Source organism: Cygnus olor, chromosome 10 (genome assembly GCF_009769625.2).
Source record: "Cygnus olor isolate bCygOlo1 chromosome 10, bCygOlo1.pri.v2, whole genome shotgun sequence".
NCBI lineage: Eukaryota > Metazoa > Chordata > Aves > Anseriformes > Anatidae > Cygnus > Cygnus olor.
Window position 1 is genome coordinate 14,615,844 of NC_049178.1, and position 23,389 is coordinate 14,639,232.

At 55.1% G+C, this 23,389-nt stretch overlaps 3 protein-coding genes across 15 annotated transcripts in view; 1 reads left to right on the forward strand and 2 right to left on the reverse strand.

Annotated features, from left to right (window-relative positions):
- C10H3orf14 (chromosome 10 C3orf14 homolog) overlaps positions 1–15,347 on the forward strand; it is a 31,518-nt gene extending 16,171 nt beyond the window's left edge. Inside the window, exons 5-6 of one of the 2 annotated variants that reach the window (XR_005823141.1) lie at positions 9,919–10,915; positions 11,760–15,347. Coding sequence is in view for 1 of the 2 variants with exons in the window: in XM_040569344.1 (XP_040425278.1) it covers positions 9,919–10,221 (303 nt within the window). In the remaining variant the exon portion in view is untranslated. Of the gene's footprint in view, positions 1–9,918; positions 11,154–11,759 lie in introns of those variants that run through there. The other variant, XM_040569344.1, reaches the window with a different exon arrangement.
- Positions 1,860–5,740, reverse strand: FEZF2 (FEZ family zinc finger 2). Its single transcript, XM_040569342.1, has 5 exons — positions 5,471–5,740; positions 4,239–5,080; positions 3,962–4,096; positions 3,718–3,850; positions 1,860–3,262 (listed from the first exon to the last, which is right to left on the reverse strand). Exons 2-5 carry the CDS (start codon positions 5,022–5,024, stop codon positions 3,000–3,002), a joined length of 1,317 nt encoding a protein of 438 aa, XP_040425276.1. The 5' UTR covers positions 5,025–5,080; positions 5,471–5,740; the 3' UTR covers positions 1,860–2,999.
- Positions 15,348–15,485: 138 nt separating the features above from the next.
- The window catches only part of CADPS (calcium dependent secretion activator), a 203,115-nt gene continuing 195,211 nt past the window's right edge, over positions 15,486–23,389 (reverse strand). For all 12 annotated transcript variants that reach the window (XM_040569331.1, XM_040569338.1, XM_040569336.1 and 9 more), the window contains 2 exons: positions 18,406–18,510; positions 15,486–16,752 (listed from right to left, as the gene is read on the reverse strand). In XM_040569331.1, coding sequence (XP_040425265.1) covers positions 16,573–16,752; positions 18,406–18,510 — 285 coding nt within the window. In that variant the 3' untranslated portion in view covers positions 15,486–16,572. The remainder of the gene's footprint in view (positions 16,753–18,405; positions 18,511–23,389) is intronic.

Here is a 23,389-nt window from a genome sequence, read left to right on the forward strand (position 1 = left end):
TACGCCGGAGGGTCGGGGGCGCGGTGCCCCGGCAGGAGCCGGCCCCGCTGCGCTTCCTCCACGGGAAAACCCCCCAAAACCCGGTCCGGCTCGGCCGCCTCGGTGTCCCCAAGCCGGGACGGGGCCGGGACAGCCCCGGGCTGTGCAAACGGCCCCGGGGGGCCGCGGGGCCGGGCAGCCCCGCTCGGCGGCAGGGGGACACGGGCACGCCGCAGCGCCTGTCCCGTCCCGGCGGGGCAGTTGAGCCCCTCCGCTCCGCTCCCTCTCCCCCCCCCCCCCCCCGGCGGGGGCCTTTCTTTTCTTCCCCACCAGCTTTGAGCAGCCCTGTTTCAGATTGGCCTTTTTATGTTTGATATAAAGAATAGTTGTTGGCCAATTCCATCTTTTCAGCGCTGCTCTCCAGGCCCGGGTCCAAGCGGCTTGTCAGATGCTCATTAACTCCCCCTTTGGCTCTTTCCAGTGTGTCTCCTAAGCTCATTGTGCCAAGAACTAGCGCTTCTTTCTCTTTACACGGCTCCCTTTCTCTGCTCCATCAGGGAGACAAATTACTTTCCAAAAGGGATCGCCAGGGATGGTTTAATGAGAATTTCTCTAGGGCTGGCCGTGGAAATCAATGTAGTTAACATTCGGTGCACTTAATTGGACTTTTCTCTTCTGCCTCCTTCAAAAAAACTCTGAAGCTATCCTGTTAATCTCTCATTTGTAATCAATTGTGTTGACTAAACAAAAGTCTAGGTCGTCCTTTCTTCCTGTCCCAGACAATCCTTTGTTGCCTCTAAATGCCTCATTCTTGAGTGCTCCTGGTCGTGTAGATGGGTTCGATTGTTGACAGTTCATTATTGCGCTTTTGTCCATTTAATCTCCCTCGCTGTGTTTTGCATGTGCATGCCTTAATGAGCTCCGTTGGCAATTAACATGTTTCTAGCAGCAAACTGGTTGCTCAGACGTTTGGAGAGCGGAGTGCAGGGAAAAGGGCAACGCAGCTGCCTTTGGCTTGGTCGCTTCCCAGTGCCCGGCGCCGTGCCTGGCCCCGCCGGGACGCACCTGGGCGAGCCGGGCCGAGCCGGGCTGAGCCGCGCCGGGCTGAGCCGAGCCGTGCCGAGCCCCCGGCCCCCCCCTCGGCCCCCCCCGAGGCACCGGCACGGCTCAATCTGTCGTGTGCGCGGCTGCGGCGCCGGGAAGAGGGGCTGCGTGCGGGTTTTGTGCTCGCAGTGAGGCTTGCTGGCAAGAGTGCTGAAGTGTGAGCAGTCGTGGACAGCAGAAACATCTTGTGAGGGAGAGGATAATTGGAGTCTCTGGCGTGTGTGTGTGTGCGTGTGCGTGTGTGTCTGACAGAGCCACCCTCCCCCGCCATCCGCCGCCTGGGTGTGTGCGGGGAGCCGGGGGGGCGGGCAGGGCTCCCCCCTCCGCTCCCGGCCGGCCCGGGGAGCTCTGCCCGCCGCCCCCGGGAGGGCCGAGGGGACAAAAACCCCCCAGGACCGGCCGGGGCTGCCCTTCGGAGCTCCCCGAGACAGCGCCGAGCTGCGCCGAGGCTGCCGCTGCCCCTCCGACAGCTCCGCAAACATCAGCGAAAACCCCGAAAAAAAAGAAATCCCCACTCTTCCTCGGCTTTCGGCCCCGTCCCGCAGCCCCGGGGGCGGGGGACACCCCGCTGTCCCCGGGACCCTCCCGCACCCCCGGGGGTCCCTGGCGCTGCTGCCGCCCCCCGCACGCCCCGCTCCGTCCCGGCGGCCGCTTTTTGCTTGGGGTCGAGCTGCAGCCCCTTTCCTTGGGGACGGATCAGCCCCCTCCCAGGTCCCCAACCGCGGTGACTTACGGCGACGGGGCTTGCTTATATTTTTTTTTAATTCCTTTTTAACCCGAAACTCTCCCCGAATCTCATTTTTTTTCCCCCCCAACAAACGGTACCACGGTGCCGGGCTCGCTGCGCGTCGCTTCCCGCGCCTCACCCGGCCCCGAAGCGTCAAAACTCTAACTTTTGGCACCGCCAAAATCCCAAAGCCGAGCAAGGACGAAGCCCCGCGGCGGGCTGTGGGGCCAGCCAAGCCCTCTGGGCTCCAGCGTCGCCGCCCGGTAACGAATCCCAAAAGGCGGTGCGAGGGGTCGGCTCCCGTCCGTGCGCTCGGCGGCGGGCTGCGCTTGTCCTCGCCTCCTGCCGCGGAACGAAGCGGGGAGAGGTGAGCTCCCGGCACGGCGTCCCCGGGCACTTGGGGCTCGCTCCTTCCCCTCTTCATTGGCAGGCCCGGCCCCAGCAGCACGCACGCTCCCGGCCACCCCGGCCTCGTTTCTCCGCTAGGATAATATTGTTCCTAACGACGTGGCCGGAATAGACACTTGCATATTAAAGGCAGGGGAAGGGGGGAGCCGAGAAGGGGATATTTAGTGTAATCCAAGTGCTTGATTATCCATATTCTGATCAAAAAGAGTTTCTGAGGCCTGCTGGGAGTGATTAGATTAATGTAATGCGCTTTGAAGGGTCTGTGTTTTCGCTCTTAATTTGGGTCATTACTCGGAAAGCAAGCGTGAGATCGTTTCATCTGCATGCAGGGAAGGACGGGCACTCGGGAGCGGCCGAAACACGCCGGAACGAGCCGGGCCCTTCGGGGGGGCTCCGGGCCCTTCGGGGGGCGCCCCCGGCCCTCCCCGCCGCTCCTGGGGGGCCCGGGCAGCGCCGTGCCGCCCGCTCCCGGCTCGGAGCCGGGGCCGAGGAGGGAAATGAGACACCTACGAAGGGCCGGTTTATTGTCCCGGGCTAGGTTAGATATATAGATATATTCCTCACTTATTCGAGCGTACATTTAAAGTGGAGATTTACAGACACGTATAAAGAGCGCTGTCCTGGCGCCGGCCCCTCCTGCAGCTCGGGGGGCTCCTCGTATGTACAGCTGCGGCCCGGGGCCGATGGCTGCCGGCGGCTGAGCTCGCTGGGGAAGAGACAGAAGCAAAAGGCTGGCTCGGATAAATAGTGCTGGCCCGGGGAGCGGGGCCGAGAGGGGCCCTTAGCTCTGCCCGCTGCGCGCAGGGTCCCGGGGCGGCGGCGGCGGCGCGCTGGAGACGCTGTCGTGCAACTTTCGGACGTGCTTCTTTAAATCAAAGTTTCTGCAAAATCCTTTCCCGCAAGTGACGCACGTGAAGGGCTTCTTGTCGTTGTGGGTGTGCATGTGGAAAGTCAAGTTATAGATCTGGTGGAAGGCTTTGTTGCAAATCGTGCACTTGTACTGCTTCTCGCCGCTGTGGGTCAGCTTGTGGTTCTTGTAGTTGCCTGCGGGAGAGGAGAGAGGGGGACGAGGGGGTTACCCGAGGGTGCCCGGGCACACAGGTGAGGGGGGGCGGCAGGAAGCGGCCCCCCCCCCCCCCCCCCCCCGGCCCCCTGTCAAAGCCGCTCCGCATCACCGCGGGGCAGCGCGCAACCGGCACGGCACAAATGAGGGGCAGGGGCGGCGCGGTGACCCGCGGCAAATGGAGGGCCCGGGATTAGGGCCGGGGCCCGGCACCTCTCGTTTAAAAAGCATTTATAGGGCCGAGCCGCCGGCGGGCCCCGGCCACGAGGCCCGGGGCTCGGGGAGAAAGTAATTGGGAACGGCGGCGGCTCGGCCCGCGCCCCTCGCATCCCCCAGCCGGGCAGGGCTCGCCCCGCTTCGTCCCCATAAGGATGGGCGAGGGGCCCGCGGGGGGACCCGGCCCCGGCCCGGCCCGGCTCGGCTCGGCCCGGCTCACCTTTCTGGTGGAAGCCCTTGCCGCAGAACTCGCAGACGAAGGGCTTGTAGCCGGCGTGGATGCGGATGTGGGTGTTGAGCGTGGAGCTCCTGTTGAACGCCTTCCCGCACTGGTTGCACTTGTGGGGTTTCTCCTGCACCGGGGTGGGGGGGTGGGGGGGTGGGTGAGAGGCCCGTTAGGGGGCTGCGGGGAGGGGTAACCCCCCCCTCCTCCCCCCCCCGCGGCCCGGCCGCCCCCCACCTACCTGCGTGTGGATGATTTTGTGCCGGCACAGGGTGCTGGCCTGGCGGAAGCCCTTCCCGCACACCTTGCAGACGAACGGCCTGGCCCCCGTGTGCACCGGCATGTGGCGGGTGAGGTTGTAGTGCGCGTTGAACACCTGCGGGAAGCGCCGGCACGGCCAGGTTAGGACCTGGGGTGGGGGGGGGTGGGGGGAACCTCTCCCACCGCCCCGCATCCCCCCCCCCCAGAGCCTCGTACCCTCCCTGGAGCCTCGTCCCGCCCCCGGAGCCCCTTTTTACCTTGCCGCAGACCTCGCAGGTGAAGTTCTTGGGCTTGCCCTCCGCCGCCCCGCCGCCTCCCAGCTTGGCGTGGCCTTTGGGGGGGCCCCCGCGCTCCGCCGCCTCCTTCATCACCTGGTCCAGGTGGCCGGGCAGCCTCTCCTTGTGCGCCAGGGGGGGCGGCGGCGGCGGCAGCTTCTCGGCCGCCAGCCCCGCCAGCTTGGCGTTTTCCAGCAGGAAAAGCTTCTGGTGAGCGGAGAGCCCCCCCGGCGGCGGGGCGCCCAGCAGGCCGGCGGGGAAGAGCTGTCCGTGCAGCAGGTCGGCCGGGTGGTACGCGGCGTCCAGGTAATTGAAGTAGTAAAGGGAGCGGGGGGCGGCCGGCACGGCCCCCGCCTGGTGGATGACCTGCGGCTTGATGAGCCGGCCGCTGGGCTGGCCCAGGGCGAGCTCTGCCTTGCAGCACACGCCGCAGTTGGCTTTGCAGAGCCCCCCGCCGCCCCGCAGGCTGCTCTTCCACAGCTCCGAGTAGTTGAGGAGAGTCTTGGAGGGCACCTCGTAGCCCAGCGGCGGGATGGGGATCACGCAGGGCAGGGGCGAGCACAGGCTCAGCGGCTTCTTGCCCGGCTCCGGCTCCGGCCCCGGGCCGCCTTGCCTCTGCTCGAAGGCCGGCTTGGGCTCCGACGTCTTGGCCATGATCCGCTCGATGGAGAAGGCCAGGCTCTTGGAGGGGTTAGCGGCGGCGGCCCTGCCGTCGTGCCGGGGGCAGGAGGAAGGCATGACCGTCTCCAGCGACCCCGAGCTCGCCATGGCGCTGCGCCGCCCGGGGACTCGGGGTGAGCAGCCGCTCGCTCCTGCGCTCGGCTCTGCATTCCAGAAAAGCCAGGAGACAAATCAATTTAATAAGCACCTTGTTCTTCCCCCCCCCTCTCCCGCCCCCCCCCCCCCCCCCCCACCGGCACCCCCTCCCTATTTACATTCAAATGAACATATCCCAGAACAATGGCACGTAGGGTACCAGATTACTGCTCATTAGGCGGAACGCGCTAAAGTAACATGCGAGCTAGACCTTGTTAGTATTTAAAAGAAAAAAAAAAGGGGGGGGGGAAGGAAAGGGGAAAAAAAAAAAAAAAAAGAAAACCCACCCCCAGGCACTGCCACCCTGCCCAGCCCCGCCGATGGCTGCGGGAGACGCAGGGGCGGGGGGCACGGCGAGGGGCAGGGGGTCGCCGCGGGACCAGTGGCCACTCACCTACCTAGCCGTGGCTAGCGCCGGCGAGACGCATCCGAGCAGCGCGCTGCGGCCACAGTCACATTTTGACGGCAAACATCTTCCCGAGCGCCAGCTCCCCGGCTCGTACATTTAAGGCTGACATCACATGAAGTCACTCGGAGCGGAATGACACGGGGATGCCACCGTGGAGCTTCCCCGAGCCCCGGCGCCGGGCTGGAGCGCGGTGGGCTGGGGCAGGGAGAGGAAGAGGAGCCCCCCCCCGCCCCCTCCACGCACAATTTCCTTCCAGTTTAAGACGCACAAATCGCTCGTGTGCGAGCTGTTTTTTTTTTTTTTTTTTTTCTCTTCCCCTCTCTCTCTCTCCCTTCTTAAAAAGCAACTTGCAAAGCAGAGGAATCGTTTTGCATGTGGCAAATTAGAAGGCAAGTGCGATTCACAAGTTGGGTGGAAAAGAGTGCTCCAGTTCTTGCTGGGGTTAGAAGAGCCACTCGGAGTGAGCGTGAGGATTTTTTATTTTTTTTTTCAAGAAGGGGGAGAATGATTTTTTTTTTTTTTTTTTTCCTAAAGCAACTACCACGCAACCATGCTCGAGTTATTTTGGCAACCCATCTGCAATCAGCTCCGTTGCAACCGAGCTGGAAGATAATTAATAAATTGTCACTTATCTGCGAGCCTCCCCAGCATGTATAAATTAATAGCCAACCCATTAATTAGGACAGTGTATTAATGTTAATTAAACTAAGTTTAATTCCACCCCCCTCCCCTCGCAGGGTAGCTGGTGATTAGCCTTAAATAAACGCGGAGGGAGTCGAGTCCGGGGCTGGGTTTTCTCGGAAAAAAAGGAGGAAAAAAAAAAAGAAAAGGAAAGAAAATGGGGAGGGAAAAAAAAAAAAAAGGCAGCCGAGCGCTGCGATCGGGAGTTTTGCGGCTTGTCACCCCGCGAGCTGCCCGCTCCTCCGGCCGGCCGGCCGGGCGGATCTCCCCATCTCCCGTCCCCTTTTCATCCTTTTCGTGCCCCCCCGGCTCTCCCCCCCCCCCCCCCTTTCTCCAAACAGGAGGCTCCGCATTATCGCGCCCGGGTGCCGGGGTTTCTCCCCTGCCTGCCTCTAATTAAAACGCCTTGGTGCGGGAGGGGAGGCTTCGCAGGCGGCTCAGCTGCGGGGACGCGGTAATTGGGGGAGCCCCGTGCCCACCTGGGTTTTGGGGGGGCCCGGCCGCCGCCCCTCCCCTGGCCCCATTCACCCCGAGCAATTTTCCCCGGCGATTCAGGGCGCTCGCTCCTTTCACTCGGAGCCACTATAGCGCTGCGTGAACCTGGTTTTGTGCGTCCCTAAAATAAAGGGGAGGATTAGCCGGGGGAGGCGGGGGAGCGGAGGGTTTAAGACCGAGCCTGGCCAGAGGTAAAGCAAGCAATGAAAAGGCCCCTATATATTATTATTTCATTTTTTTTTTTCCGCCTCCCTAGCACGCCTAAGAAAAGTTTGGAGGAATTCGGCGGTTTTGTGCGGCGCTGACAAAGCCGCGCCTCCTCTCCCCGCCGGGGCAGCTCGCCGGCGGCTGTTTGCAGGCAGGCTTTGTCACCTGCGAACCACAACACGCTGCCGAAACTAATTTGGGAATTTGGGGGAGCCACGGAGAAGGGGGAGGGAGCAGCCCCCCTCCCCCTCCCCCTCCCCCTCCTGCCCGGGCTGCGCCGCGCTCCCACCGCGGGTGGGCTCCGGGGGAGGGGGGACCCCCGGCCCTCGCCATCCTCCCGGCGGGGCAGCGAGGGAACCCCTCCGGTTTTGGGGAGCTGGAGGGAGGCGATGCCGAGCGCACAGGCACGAAGCACACCCGGGGGTTTGGCTGCCGGAGAGCCCGGCCGAGCCGAGCCGAGCCGGGCAGCGGGCAGGCGGCTGCTGGGCTCCCCGCTCGCTCCCGGGGCTCGCCGGCTTTAGCAAAGTATTTAATTAGCCTCCACAAACTTCTTTTTCCTCGCCTGCAGATTATACTGAGTGGAGGGTTGGGAACTATTTTACACCTTGCCACTCACATGTTAATTAATCTCTATCTAACCCTAATTGCAGTTTATTCAAGCACCGCTCAACAGCTCACCCACACAATAAACACTGGGGCTGCTTTTATCCATATTACTCCCCGCTCACACGTTGAGTAATTAACTCCAGTACCAACTAATAGTGCAAACAAATATTTTCTGTAAACGAGATGATTTCGGGCGGGATAAAAGAGGGCTGCGGAGCCGGGGCCGGGAGCTCGCTGCCAGCATCCCCGCGCCGCCCTCGCCCTGCCCGGGCTGCCGATGCCTGGCCCGGCTGCTTTCTGGCCCGGACCGGGGGGGTCCTGCAGATGCCGGAGGGGGGGGGGCGGGCGAGGATCCTCGGGGGGGACCCCCCAGCAGCAGCCCCAGGGCCTCCTCCTTCCCACGGCCCCGCAGGGAGCCCCCCCCCCGTGCCCGGGTGCATCCGTGCTTTGGGCTGGCGGCTCCGAGCCGCCCGGCGGAGCTCAGGTTTTAATTGCAATCGCAGGTTTGGGCACAGCTGGAGGCTGTCTCTGGCGATCCCGCTTGTGCTGTGCCGGCAAGCGTGTTGGAAATGACTGACTTTGGGACGGCCGCCCCAGCCGCAGCACTGCCCTGCGAGCGCCGGGACGGGGCTCTGGGGGATTTTGGGGGGGATTGGGCTGGAAACCTTCGCCCCCCCCCCCCCCCCCCCCGGCTTTTGCAGCAGGGAGATGCTCCCCGGGCCGCTTTTCCGTGGCAGCACCGTGCCGCAGAGCCGCTGGCAGCGCACCCGTAATCACTTCTGCAGGTTTTTCTTCATTTTTCCCCCCCAAAAAAACGAGTCCGGGTGCCCGTCCCGACAGGACGCCCCGACCCCCGGCGCCCCCCGCGCTTCCTCCCCCCATTTTTTTACCCCAACGCCCACCTCCACCTTGGGCACAAGGCGCACCGGGCGACCCCAGCCCCAAATCCTCCCGGGGCGCTGACATCGAAAACCGGCCGGGGTTCCCCCTCCGTGACCCTACAACAGCACCCCCGGCCCGGGGGGCTCCCGGGGGCCGTACCGCAGCCCGGAGCGGGGCTGCGGGGCTGCGGGGAGGGGGCCCGGACCCGCTGCCCCCTGCCACCGGCCCCGACAGGGCGGCCGGGAGCTGGGCATCCCCCCGGTGCTCAACGAAATCCCGGTCCCGCACGGGTCCCCCCGTCCCCGGGTCCTCCCGGCCCGTGCAGGGGGCACTGGGCGGCTGTGGGCCGCCGGGAGATAACTTCGGGCTCCTCCTGGTCATTTAACGTGGCAGCTGCTTAAACTCCCCGGTGGAAGCTGCCGAAAGTTATTAGCGTTACGCTGCGGTCTCCCTCTGAAATGGTGGCTTTGATTTCTGTGCCGCTTTCCTTTGTATATCTGTGTGTGTATATAAAATGCATTATTATTATTATTTTTTTTAATAGCAGAAGGTGAGGTGAGCCCAGGCAGCGGGCTGAGCCCAGGCAGTCAGGATGGGGCTGCCTTTGCAGGGGCAGCTTCAGGAGTGTGGTTGTGATGCTGCCCGATCCCTTGCCTCGCCACGCTGGGCTCAGGGCTGTCTCAGGGCAAGGCAGCGGCTGGGGCAGCCCGAGGTGTGTCTCTGCAGCTCAGTTTGCAGCCCTCAGAAACGCTCTTTTTGGACAAAACGGTGAGCAACGAAAGGGGAAACCAAGAGAGGAATATCCGTGGTGAGGCAGGCTGTTACCTCTTTGCCTGCTTCCTCTCTGAAACCGCGGTACCTTGTGTAGCGGGCGCAGCACACAGCCTCCCCGGGCTGTCCTCCCATCCCATAGGGCCCTTAGGTCGGTGGGGTGACCCCCCAGAGCCCTTGGGTTGGTGGGGTGACCCCACAGGATCCTTGGGTCGGTGGGGTGACCCCGCTGCCACCACCGTGCCACTGCAGGCTGAGGCCACCTGGGCTGGAGCAGAGGCACCGAGTCCCTGCAGAGTGTTGTTTCAGCCCGTTCACTGACTCATGCACACATCACTGCGTATACGTAGGCAGATAATTTTTTTTCTTAATTTTTTAAAGAAAAATAAAAATTGGCATATCGAAACACTGTACCGTGGAGCTAGGTTTTGGAGCACTGAACGGGTCCCGGAGCAAACACAGCGGGATTTTGGGCACGCAGTGGCCCAGTGTCCCTGCATGGCTCCGCTGTGCGACTGTCAGTGATGGCAGGGGCAGCACTGACGTTTTTAACCCGTGTCTCATTTTAAGAGCCGGAAATGTTTGAAATGTAGCCGCACTGCAGAGCAACTGGTAAGGCACCGTGGCACGAGCTGCCCGACGAGTGCCTCGATGGCAACCAGGCTGGGTTCTGTAAGTCTGAAAACGGCACCTCCTTGCTTGCCACGTCCCTTTCTGTGCACGCAGAGTCCTGCCGAGCTGCCAAACAGAAGCAATTGAATGAACTCTTTTCTCTGCTCATTCTTCCTTCCGCAGCTCGGAGAAAGTGAGCCAGAGCCTATTCTAGTTCGCCTGTCAACAGGAATGGCAGCGGACGGCTCCATCCCCACCGGGCTTTGTGCCCCCGAAGCGCTGCCTGCCTGCGAGGCATGGCAACGTCGCGGGAGAGTCCAGGTCCTGCCGCTGGACTTCTCTGGTCCAGGAGCCAGTCGAGAGTCAGCGGGGTCCACATCTTACCCAAAGCCCCCCGGCCACCAAGGCAAGCAAGAAAATGATGAAGGGGCGGCTGCTGTTCTCCTGCCTCGCTGTCGATGGAGCGATGCGGTATTTCATTTCTGAAAACCAAGCCCAAGAGATGTCCCTTCTTCCTGGTTTGAAGTGGTGTACTTCTTCGTTTTGAAAGAGTGGGAGCTTTTTAATTTTTTCTGGTTTTGTTGTGTGTGTTTTTTTTTTTTTTTCTTTTCCCCCTTATTTTCTATTTAGGAGAAAAGGTGGGAGGAAGTAGAGAAGGAGAATATAATGGGGGGATGGCCTTGTTCTCACTTTCCTACTGAAAACATTTCAGAAAAAGGAGCAAAAAGCAGTGAAAATGGGTAGAAGCCCACTTCAGTTTTGCGTTCCCATTCCTTCCCTTTTTTGCTTGAAAGAAGGATGGCCAAAAAAAATAAGTGGGACAAACCCCACGTGTTTTGAATTATTCTCTTCTTAATGAGTTAGAAAAACATCTTGTTTTCAAAAGTACATGCTTTTTCCATGAAAAAAATCAAATAGAGGAAGAACCTTTCCAAAGCCAATAACAGTTGCCATTCCCAGTCATTTTGCAACTCCCCACTCAGTGTTTTGCCATTTTTCTGGCTATGCCACGGCTCATATTGTTTGATGTTTGCATTTATCTTTGCTCGAAGGACATAATTTTCGTAGACGTCCTTGTTCTCTGCTGAGCAGGACTCTGCGGCAGTCTGCAAGGTACCGTGGGAGCAGCGGACGGTAGCATGTCACCTCCTTCCATCAGGACAAACCAGAGCCCCTCAACGTAAGAATCTCTTTTTAATTTTTTAATTTTATTTTGTATTTTTATGATTTCAGCCCCAGAAGATGGGATATGAAAGAACCACTAAAAAATCCTCCCAACGATCAGAGCCCAAACTAAAAAGCCAGACCTAGTTCTTGCAGGAAAAAAACTTCCATGCGCGACCCAAGTATTCCCTGAATGTTCAAGAACACCCACAAATTCTATAAAAATAGCTGATAATTTATTTATTTGATTTAATTATGAGCCTAGCTTGTGATTTTGGGGTGGGGACGGGGGTGGGGCTGGAGTTAATGCTGAAAAAATGCTTTAGAGAAAAACCCAGGCAAGTCATCAGCTCTGCGGTGCCGGGGAGCTGCCCGGGCTCCTCCTGAAGGCCCGCAGAGCTTTGTGGTGCCCACTGAGGGCCCTCAAACCCCTCGGGTGAGGAGGTGGCCACTTCTCCTGGGTGAAGCTGCGGGTCTTTGGCCCCGCGGTCTGCGAACGAGGCTGGTGTCCTGTGGCCGGCATGCTTTTGAGGGACTGTCTCATCTGTCCTTGCTGGCTCACCTGGTTTGAGCAAGGGTTGCCCCTCATCACGTTGTCCTCCCGTTGAGACTGGGCTGTGCGGCTGGCTGAGCCCTGGCACTGGGAAGGGGGCTGTGGGACATGTTCCCGACCCTTATGGCAGGGTCTAGAGAGGGTCGGGGTGCCGTGTGCTGTGCCCCCAGCATGTCGTGGGACCAACCCCTCAGTCCTTGCTGGTTGAGCGGGATAGGAAGAAATATCAGGCTTCCCTCTCATCGGCGTTCCCAGCCCTGTTCACTTCAAGCCTCCGAGCTCCTTCTCTCCTCCTTCCTTCCCCCAGGCTCTCCTGTCCAGCTGAAAGCCATCGACAGGCCCCGAGATCAGCTGCTTTCGGAGCCCCCTCTCTGCCGAAAGCGCTCCTAAACGGTGCGGCCTTTGTTCCCCCCAGCTGTCGCATCCTCCGGGATCGGCAACAAGTCCTCGCTTTACAGACCCCGTCTTGTCAGTCCCCAAGCTGATCTGACCACCTGGTTTGTTTTTGAAGCGAGCGCTCGAGTCATAACATTTCTGTTTATTTCAACAACTGTATTCCTTGCATAGGAAATGAGCCAAGATGGTCTAAGGCGGGGAGAGCGAAGCATGTCGGGGTTGTAATTGCTTTTGCTCTCCCAATATCAAATTTTACAGTATAATCAAAATCTTATTTTTGTACTACTGGACTCTGTTATTGACTTAATCTTCTTAAGTGCTCCTATTATTCCAGTGATTTCATCGTTGCATGTTGATTTTAATCTTTTGATCTCCATATTAGCTACTGCCTGCAACTAATTTGTTGCTCAGTGTTTTTCTTTGTTTTGACCTGTGAGGCATTTTCCTCATGGCACACAACTCTGCTGGCAGATTGCATATAATCTCTGCACTTTTTTTCTCCCATATTTTGCATAGTTACAACAAATGCAGATTTACAACTTGAAACAGAATATGTATCTTCTGGGGAGGCTGGGCAAAATATCACTTAGCGCCTTTAGCTCGGGAGCCCGAATGCGCTCGAACGGAGGAAATGCCGCCGAATGCAGCTCACCGGAGAGAGGTGTCGCTCAGGCTCCTGAGCCAAACGAGTTCAGAATTGTTGGCAACCGCAGCGTTTGTAACTTAAATTACACGCAGTCAGGTACCAAACAGCTTCTGGAGGCACGGCTAGGGCGAAGAGGAGGAAGGCTGGTTTTTGTGAATGGCTTAGGGGACTCCTAGCTGGCCTCAGCTTGGCATTTGGGGGTTCTGCTGAGTCCCGACACCACGGAGCAGTTTTTTCAACAAAAACTGGTGGCAGTGGTGCTGGTGCAGAGTCTTGAACTTCACAAAGTGCAGAGGGTGAGATACGGCTCAGCTGTGTTTCGGTTGCCCGTTATACCAGCGCTTTTCCCCTTGGTAGCTGCTGGTTTAACCTGTGCTGGTTTACTGGGGCTTTGTTTGCTTTAGCTTCTTCTTTTAAAGCTTCGAGGAGTAATTTTTGCCTTAGGTTTGCCGTGACTTTTTTTTTTAAAAGAACACAGACTGAACATTGACAAAATCATCTTTGCTTTGCTGCATGCCTATTTATGCTTCTGAAACCAAATTGTCTTCTAATATTTTTGACGTTTTGGTCACCAGAGAGGCAGAAAAGCAATTTCTAAGATGCCTATGGGCCAGGAGACATGCTTTACAGCAGAGGGGAAAGAATCTGTTAGTTGCTGAGATATAAAACAAATTGGATGAACAGCTGCTGACACTTGTCAGTCAAATAGTTGATAGCATTTTCAGTCTCCATGCCACATGCTTTAAGTAAGTCTGTCAAAAAAAGGATATTTTCGCTGGACTTCCCTGTAAATATGAGAGAAGTTTTGGCCTGATCTATCATTTAAAATTTTGCTGGCAGAGGAATGAAATTTTCCTCTTTCCCCAAACTGATTGACATAACTGTACTGGCAGATCCTTCATCTAGGTGCAGTTGTACTGGCAGGAAGTCCTTTGACTGTTGGAGCTCATTCCACGGCAGCAGCGGGTTGAAGTGAAACCAGCAGCAGACCTTTCCGTCTCCTCGGCAGGGTTTGCCAGAGTGCTCCCAGCCATCAGCAAACCCTTTTAGAAGCTGCCCTAGGTGTAGCTTTGCCCTACACGAGCCTGAGCCCCATCCAAAGGATGTTACGTGGCCGAGGAGGCTTTAAACCCAGATTGTGTTGTTCAGACAGCACCAAACCATTTGGGGTGATTCCTGCAGGATTTAACCAAGAGGGCACTCGGTGCTCCCGGTGCCGCCGTGCAGCACCCACACGGGACAGGGTCAGGCTGCCAGCACCACGTCACCATCGGCAGGGGGGCTCGGGGTGCACCAGGCTCCTTCTCTTGCCTTCATGCTGCAGGACTGGGAGGTTAAATCCTGCCTTGCAGCATTGCTCGTACGTGAGTTCTTCACACCAAAATTTGTAACTTGACGCTCATTTGGGTCCAAACTCCCTAAAAGAAACGATCTGCCTAATGCTTCCTCTCTTAGGACATGCGGTCAGGCCTGGCATAGCCTCAGGGCTCTTACGGAGTCCCTGAGCTGCTTTGCTGGGGTCTGAGGCCACGTGAAAAGCTGTCACAGGCTGCAGGGGCGCTGCTGCTGACGGGGAAGCTCCGAGGAGGAGCGTGGCCACCACCACCGCTGCAGGGCGGCACCTCTGCGTGCTGGTGGTGCGCAGCCTGGGATCAGCTCCCGAAGGCTGCGCCCACACGGCTTCATTCAAAAAAACTGAGCAGGGCTCACTATTTTGAAAGGTGGCAGGTGGAAGTGGGCTGTGTTTTCACCCAATAAATATTTCATGTAAAAAAAAAAGGGGGAGCCTGTTCCAGAGCGGAGTCAAGCTGTTTCTCTAGCTCTGCTCTGCCTGACGGGGAGCGGAGCTACAAATTTGGTCTTCCCTGGAGCTTTTTGCTCCCAGCCTGGTGCCTGCCCCAGCTGAGGCTTTCCCGGTGCCTCCTCTTGGAGGTGTTGCAGGTTGTATCAGTGTCTGGGGCAGGAGAGGGAGAGGAAGACAAGGATGTGAGCATGCATACGCATAGCTCAGGAGCCTGGCTTCTGGACGTGGCTGCAGGCTCCAAGCACAGAGATGTCGGGATACAGGAATTTTTTTATATATGTCCCACTGGCAGGCCTGCAGAAGCACCTGCCCTGGCCTTGGAGGACGTAGGTCTGACTTAACCATTCAGTTGCTGCCTCCATTCCTCTGGGGCCCTAGGGTGGGGAAGAGCTGTGTCGGTGGCCACATTTCTGCTGAGGTCCCCAGAGGCTCCTCTCCCTGTCAGTGCTTCTGCCTACCAGCACCGTAGGGTGAGACAAGAACCAAAAGTGATCTGCAGGGTTACAGTAAGGGTTCATAGCTTGTCTGTGCCCGTGCATCAAGTGGCTTACAAAATGTAAAGGGTGCTAAATGTGCCCACCACCCGCCCCTAGAGCAGAACCTGCTGATGCCCCCGTCCCCGGGGTGGGCACGGCTCACCACGGGTACATGGCAGGGCTGCAGGGCACCTCCAGAGCCGGGGGGTGAACTGCCAGTGAGAGGAGGGTCCCCAAATCCGGCACTGCAGATGAATGAGCTCCCAGCTCCGTAGCCATCCCGGGACCCAGCACCCCACCCGGGCTGTTCCCAGAGCCCCCCTTCCTTCCATTCCTCCCTTGGCTTCTGTGGGAGAAGACAAAATAAAAACTGAAGCCTTTCTTGCGGAAGGCAAGTGTCGGGTAAGGCTAATTGCCGTGTAATAACGGGGGCTGTACCGGAGCAGACCATCGATTAGCCGCCCAAGGACAGCTGACAGGGCGCAGTGCCCAGATGATGGTGGAAACGAGCGGGGTGGTGGCAGCCCACGTGCCCTTGTACCTGGGGAATATATGGTCTGGGCCCAGCCTGACCTCTGGGAACAAATCGGGAAACCAGCTTCTAAATTAATAAACTGTAAAAACACCCATGAGAAAAGAAAAAGCCTTTATTCTGAGAGGTGGGGGCTCTTACATCTCAGCTTGTAATTTCTTTTTTTTTTTTTTTTTTTCCTAAGGCAGACATAAAAAGACTCCATAATTTATTCTTAGGACATCTGAATAGTTATTTATTGAGAAGCCACAGTTCTCACACTTTTACAACTGTCGGCTTGTATAAGGCAAAAAAAGCAAGATGGATCACTATTTTACACAGAAAGTAAAAGCTCTGGAAGGGGGAGTGATGGACATGCAGTTACCAGTCAAAATGCAATGTACATGACATATATAAAAACCATTGTGAAACAGAGGAATTGTAAATTATGGTTACAATCTACCGAAATAAATATTCAATATATTATTATAAACACATTTGTATAGTCTAAGATTGTAATTAAAGTTGTCTTTGTACATACACGGTTATTGGAAATTTAAACAAAAATGTAACATTTAGAGGAGCAAACGTCAACATAAAACAACTGCTTTGGACTTGTAATGTGGCATGATATATCCATAATGATAGGATTAATTTGGTGTGGCAATTAGAATGACTAATCCTCTGGGATGTAGCCTCTATGGAGTTAACTGCATATTGAAGGGAAGAGCCTGATACATTAACGAGGATGCAGAATGATTCAAACGGCTGTCTGGGTTTGTTTGTTTTCTGTTTTTTAAATGAACAGAGAGAACAAAAAAATCATTTGTAATTGCCTCGTTTTTCTTTTAAAAACAAAGCTGTTTTTAAATTAATTTTAAGCAGTTGGCATCCACAGAAGAGAAACAAAGAAATGAAAGGACTCGATTCACTCATCTTCACAACAATTTACCATCAATGTATATACAGTACATTAATGAAGCATTGTTTAAACTTTAATTATAACAGGGACACACCTAGTATGTTTTCTATGTAGTTCTCCAGTAACAGTATTAAACAACGGTGCTCCATATTGCTTATGAACATATAGATATGAAATCAGGAAACCAATGAATCAAAGAGAGGTGCTAACCTTATTACCACACAGCTAACATGGCATTGTATTGGTAAACTTCTCATGGGCGTTTAGAGCTGACAGAAAATTTCCTAATGTGGCTAACTGAGTTACAGACGAGGTACATGCACGGACACCAGGCGAGCCCCGGGCGGTCCTGCAGGCCAGCTCCCCTAGTCGTCCTCTTCGTCCTCCTCATCGCTGTCCTTCATGGTGATGCCTTGGAGCCCTCCGCCTTCGCTGACCGACGCCGTGGCCTCCTCTACCGTCAGCCGGTTCCGAATGGTCTCGTAGGTTTTGCTGTTCAGGGTGGAGTCCAGCACGCCTTGCAATCGGAAATCCCGGTACGTTTTCTAAAGCAGGGGGAAGAAGGAGACAGCAGAGAGGTCAAGGCCGGTTTGGGAGCCACTCACGGAAGAGGCTGGGATGCCAAGGAAATCCCAGCCCCATTGGGCATTGCCCTGCACAGCGCAGAGCCTCTGTGCAGTAGCAGGGGTCCCTAGGGTGACCACGAGCCCCCCTGGAGCGACAAACTGCATCTGTCTGACAGCCCTGCCTTCATGGGACCTGCAGGTGGGCCGGCTGCGGGGCTGCACAGGGGCTTCAGAGCAGTGAGGACCCCAGGTAGCTTTACAGAAGGTGCGCTGGGGTCTAAAAACACATCAGAGCAGCAGAGTAAGGCTCTGTTGGCCCCACTTTCCTGGCTTCTAGATGCATTCATCTGCCTGTAAGCGAAGTTATTTTTCTTCACGTAGCAGAACGCCTATCGCCTGTAGCTGTGGACATGATTACACGTTCCTGGAATGCTCTGTATTAAATAATCCTACCTACAATATTGGGATTAAATACGCTAAGTCCAGGATACGGGAGAAAATTGTTCATGTATAAAGATAAGCACATGGCATGTATTTCTTAAATCTCTTTTTCTTCACCTGATTCTGAAACTGGAGTTGCATTTCCACAGCTAGCTGTACTTCCCTTGTTATTATGGTTTATTTCCTTGTGTGTGATTTTATGTTTAAAAACTTCTCGACTCTGTGCGATAAAACTCTGGTCCTGTAGTTCATTTAATTGTGCTCTGTGCTCTGCATGGAAGCTATTTACTGTTCTACTGTTTCAGAAAGTCCTTGGATTTGTTGTAGCTGCTTCTGAAAGTAATATTGGTATAAATAAAGCACAAGGAAGAAAGCTTTCCTCAGCTAGCTGACAAGTAGCAATAATTTGCCTGTGCCTGTTGTTTTCAGTTATGAAAAGCACATTTAATACATTTCAGTTTTAATTTATTCATGCCTTCAATGTGTTCACTGCGCACAAGACCATAAACATTATAAAATACTAGACAAAAAAGCATTAGATAGAACCTAAAATGATCAAAAATATATTTACCCCCTTCTGTGATCTTATTATTTCATGTAAACCACTGTGATTTCACACTGAAATAATTATCATTAGTCCAAGGCACGCACACACACACACATATACACATACACGTACACTCGTGGAAAAAAATGTTACTTTCAGGGTATGTTATCTCACCTTTGGGATCTCTTAGAGTTGATTATATACACCCATTGTAAAGGAAACAACTTCAATTAACCATGAGAACAATCCTCATTTGCATTCTGATGATAATCACAAGCCATAGCTGGGCTTAGATATTTCTAGTAAAACAGTGTTAAAAAACTTCTGGTTTGATTTAACCCATTTTAACACGAGTTCTTGGGTGTGATCGACCATAAAAAGACTAATTTTGGCGTGCTTATTGTACAGGTAGGGCTGAATAAACAATATTTCCCCTTTTTTCATGCAGGTAGTTACTTTCTTATTTACACATGTATTTTGCACCTCTGTGCATTTTAAGTTCCTGTTTACCCATCTGATAAAAATCTTCATTTCTAAGCATCTCAGTGAAGGACTGAATTTATCTGCCTAAGAGGACACGCCGCACACATGCACTCGCCCCTTTCAGCAGCAAGACGTTCGCGAAAAACCCAGCGGGCGATTACCTTGACTATCCTAATGAGGGTTTTCAGCTGGTAGATGTGAAGTTGCAGGTCCATGCGGTCTGTCAGCCAGGTGCAGACGACATTCATCGAGCTGGTGTACCATTGCTGCAAGAGAGACAGGACTTCTCCAGCAACCACGTTACGTGCGCGCGCCATGCCCTGCACACGCCAGCTGCACGCGGGCAGGCAGCGGGACCAAGCTGTCCCCCTGGTAATGGGACGTGGCAGGCTTCGGGGGGGAGACCAGCACCCTCTTTTACGCCAAATTTCCATGCACGAGCCTCTAACTTTTCACAACGACAGCAATCTTACTCGGACGGGTCCCGGCCACCAGCGGTGCCGCCAGGTTTTTGTAATCCTGTTTTGCCATTGACTTGACTTGGCAGCCGTGGCGGGAGTTTTGGCCCGGTCCAGCTTTTAACCCGTTCCCCGCCCCAGCAAGAGCACAATCCTGCCTTTAGGACCACACTCGAGCTACTTACCGTCTTGAAATCAAACGCGAGTGGTCACGGGGCGAGTCTGCTTCGGGGCAAGGGTTGGCTGCGGGTGAGGATGCGCAGGCGTGAGCACCTACAGGCACCGCGCTGCACGGGAAACGCTTTGGTTTCAACCTCGCGGTTAGGAAAAAATGGAAAAGCAGCAAGCAAATGAGCTTGTTTCAAGCTGCCGAATTTGCAGGGCCCCTCCAGGGGCTGAAATTTTGCTGCTTGCCTGTGAAAACGGCTTGCAGCTGTGTGGCAGCAGACTGCCAGCCCTGCAGCGCAGGAAGGCTCTGGCGGGCTGCAGATCAGCGCCCTGCTCACGCAGGGCTGGCATTGCACGTCTGACGCCACAGAGCCGAGCAGCGAGCCCTCGAGAGAGGCAGAAGCAGGGGCTATGTGCGGCGGGGGAATCACAAAACCTCCCCACTGCACTCAGCACCACAGCTGATTCCCGAGAGGGTCCAGAACCTCATCGCGGGCTCAGGCTCTGTGCACAGGCACAGCATCTTGCTCTCATTTACTCTTACATGTGCACAGAGCAAAACCTGTGCTGCACAGCTGCAGAAATTTACCTAGAACCAGTTAAAGGGGAAAAAAAAAAATCAATTTATAAAAATGCTGATCAAGCCCCATCCAGGTTAGTCTGTAACACAGCTTCCTCCCAGCTAGCCTAAAACCTTGCATCAGTCTAACCCAGGTATTTTTCCTCTCTCCACCACTCCTGTTCCTGGGCACCGGTGTCTGCCAGCCAAGCACACGAGCTGAGGCGAGGCTGAGCGAGGCACACCCGCGTGTCCGAGCTAACGGCGCACCGCGTAACACAGACGGGGGATCGGCACAGGTTACCCGACCGTAAAGCAACGCAGCCAGGAGCTGCTGCCCTCCAGCAGGACCCAGCACGGTGTCTGGGGAAGGGTTTTCCCCCACCGTGGTACCTCTTTATGGTGTAACACTGCAGTGTGCCTTATCAGCCCGTAGGGTTACCAAGGGTATTGCAGTGGTATAGGACCTGGTCATCGTGAATGGTCACGATGAAAAATTAACCTCTTATTAACCTCTTATTGCTACAAATGCTGTTCTAGCTGTGCCCGGGCACACCAGGCCAAGTGAAACCTAAATAAAAGACGCGACCGGGAGACCTGGAGGAAGCAGCCGCTGCTGTTTGCTGCTTGGTGCCGTCAGTGGGGCTGCGGCCGGGCACAGTGGGATGGAGCGAGGCCACGCATCCCCGGAGGGAGAGCTGCAGGGCTGAGCTTGGGACCGGCCAGGGAGCAATGCCGAGGGCTCCTGCGTCCCACAGCCCCTTTCCAGAAGTCCACAGACTTCACTGTGTGGCTGCAGCCCAGCTGCGCTGGGGAGGGTGAGGAAGGCAGCTCCTCTCGCCCCCCAGCTGCTGGGAGGACGACAGCAGAAGGCCGGGGCGGCCTCTGCCAGTAATCACTGCAGCCAGTACTGGGCCAAGGAACGATTCAGTGAAGATGCCCCTCCACTTCTAGCTCTAGAATAAGTTCCACCTCTTAATAAAATGGAGGAAATACAGGGACGGAAGAGTCACCCGGTAAACGTCCAGTGGTGATCTCGTGCTTGATGCTTACACCTCGTGCAACTTGCGGCAGAGACTGGCCCCTCATCTCCAGAACGGAGATCTGGCAAGAGCTAAGAGCGCAAATAAAACTAATTTGGACAGGAAAGGAGCTCTGTCAGTGACAGAAATCAAGCTCGGCTATGGTTAGCTGTCCCAGGCCTAACCAGAAGAGCAGCCAGGAAGGCCCACTGGGACTTTGTGTCCCACAGTCTTCAGACAACTATGAGCAGCCGGGGCACCCCGTGCTGGTGGGCGCTGCGCTGACCACTCCAGATGGCCGGCGGGGGGGGGGGGCACAAAGCGACCGCCTGGGGTCTTTAAATCAAAACCCACAGAGGAACAAAGCAAAGGTATGTTGCAGGCCCTCTCCCTTCCACTGCTGCCTCTCTTTTTCCATGGAATGACCTGCTTCTGGGTGCCTCTGCCTCCCCCAGCTGAATGAGATGAGGGCAGGTCCTGCCATCCCTGCTTGCCCTGCGCCGTGCACACCTGCACTGCTGTACTACAGATACGAAATAAATAGAAATAATACTTTCTGCCCCGAGGTTATCAGCAAGGTGACAGCATCCATGGAAAAGGTCACGCCGCGGCCTGTGCCCACTTCAGCAGGGCCAAAGAAAAGCACCTGTGGGAGCTGCTCGCACACAGCACCGCCACAGCAGCACGGCCGGTAACTCCCATCAGCCCTAATAACGTCCAGCTGCCTTTTAATGAGCACACACAATTTCGCTGCTGTGAGACCTTCAGCTTGAGCTAAATTAAAACATTTGGTTATGTTTCTGGTAGCTGAACTGTGGGGAGATGTGAACTCCCCGGAGCTGGATCCTGCCGCCCCGGAGCGCCGGCTCACTGGGCTCAGCCGCTTTGGGACTGTGGAAGGAGCGCTCCTCCCCAGGGCTAAGTTACTCCAAAGACTTTCTGCTTCATGAAAAGAAAAAAAAAAAGACAAAGTGTAATTCATTGATCTTGATACACAAAACCGTCACGTCACTTCATAGAGCACACACCAACTGCTGAATTTCAGCCCTGCATATTCATAAAAATAAGTTAGCCCATAAATTAAATGTTCCCTTTAGCTAGCACTAGTGTTGATGTGCTATAAGACGCACAAGCCCTCTGATTCATGACTAACCCACCAAAGAGGATAACATTTGCATATGATTATATTATTAAAAAAAAACAACAACAAAGCCAAATGCTCCCAAATGGGAACGTGATCACTTCAGACAAAAGAGCGCGGCGCGGTCCTGGCGTGACACCGGGCGGCTCTGCCCTTGCTAGAAGGGACACGGGGCTCCTCGGGGCTTGTCCCCATGCACGAGGTGCAGCAGGCAGAGCCCAAACGTGCCCACAGGCCATCCCATGGGGCCACAGCACACTTCAGGCACATTTCTGAAGTCTGAGCACCAGCTGAGCTATGGCACGGGCACACCAAAGTAACTAATACAGGTTTATTTTCTCAAAACTCATCACACCTGGTTATAAAAAACGATTAGACCTCAGCGATGCTCCCAAGTCCACAGACCCCAACTTCACACAGAGCTCCCTGCCACACACACGTTACTGATGGCACCTGCCATCCCTCTTGGCCACCCATGGATAATTTGCACTCACTCAAAGGGCACAGGGCAAGGGATAGCACAGCATGACCTGGCTAACAGCACAGGAAATGCAAACAAATGCTCTTAGGATGGCATCAGAGCCCAGGAACAGCAAGTAGACAACCTATTTGGACAGCTAGGAATGAAATCCCTCTTTGCTGCTGCTCACCTGGCTGGATGAGGTGGCCATGGGCAGCTGGGATGCTCCTGGACAGGCATTAGAGGAGCAGAAGCACGACACAGGGCTGGTGAGGGCTGCCCATGCAACGCCCCAACCAGAGCAATAGGCTGGCTCATTCTTTTTTTCTTTTTTTTCCTTTCCCCTTTCTTGAATGCAAATGCATGATCAATAAGTTGCTGAAATAGCAAGTTTATCTCTGAATATATAAATTGCAAAAATTGATATGAATAAATCTGCAAGTAACACACTGAGTGTGGCACATTTCAAAGAAAAAAACACAAAACACCAAAAACCAAACCCACCAACAAAAAAAACCCCGTGCTGGGTTCCTGCGCTTTCCGGGAGGTGGTGTCATTACACATACCCAGGAACATCTGCAAACCCCCGTCTTCTTTGGTGTGAGCTGAATGGAAGCATGACCTCCTGTTCCTTGCCATGAACCTTGAGTTCACACTCATATTTTACATGTTACAGGAAGCCGCAGCTCACCCCAGGGGTGCTGCAAACAGAATCTCGTAAGCCAGATGCAACACTGCTTCTTAAGGCACCTGAAGGAGCTGTATTCTGCATTCAAAAGCTTACATACTAGTAGCTTAAGGTCACTTCAGCTTTTGTAAAGAGCGGGACAAAACCAGGAATGCTTATAGGGCTGGGTTGTCAGCAGGGTAGCAGAGGGATTACAAGGAACCTGTGACTCTGCCTCTTTCTGCCTTTACTGGTAGTTTTTTTGTGTGTGAACAAGTGCCATACAACAGATTGAGGCTGGTATAAAGGCCTGGGACTGTGCAAGAGCACCCCGCTGAGCCTCAGCTGTGCTTGCAATTAGCAATAGGCATGAAATGATTATTGTTGTGGTGGCTGATGGCAATCTGAAGTGACAAGTTTTATGGGGGAAGTTGTAGTAGGGATGTTCAGCAAGTTTCTGCAAACCATTAATCGAAGGCTGCTGCACGGTTTAGTCAAAGCTATTTTATGTCATTGCAAAGTTCTCCCAAGGATGCTGAAAGAATATTTTGCTGTTCTCAGTGCCTCGGAATGGAGTTTTTCTAGGTCAGGGATTCTTTACTGCCCTATTTAGTGTCAAAAATACCCATTTGCCTCAAATTAGCAGAAAGCTTGTAGTTAAGGGCTGGAG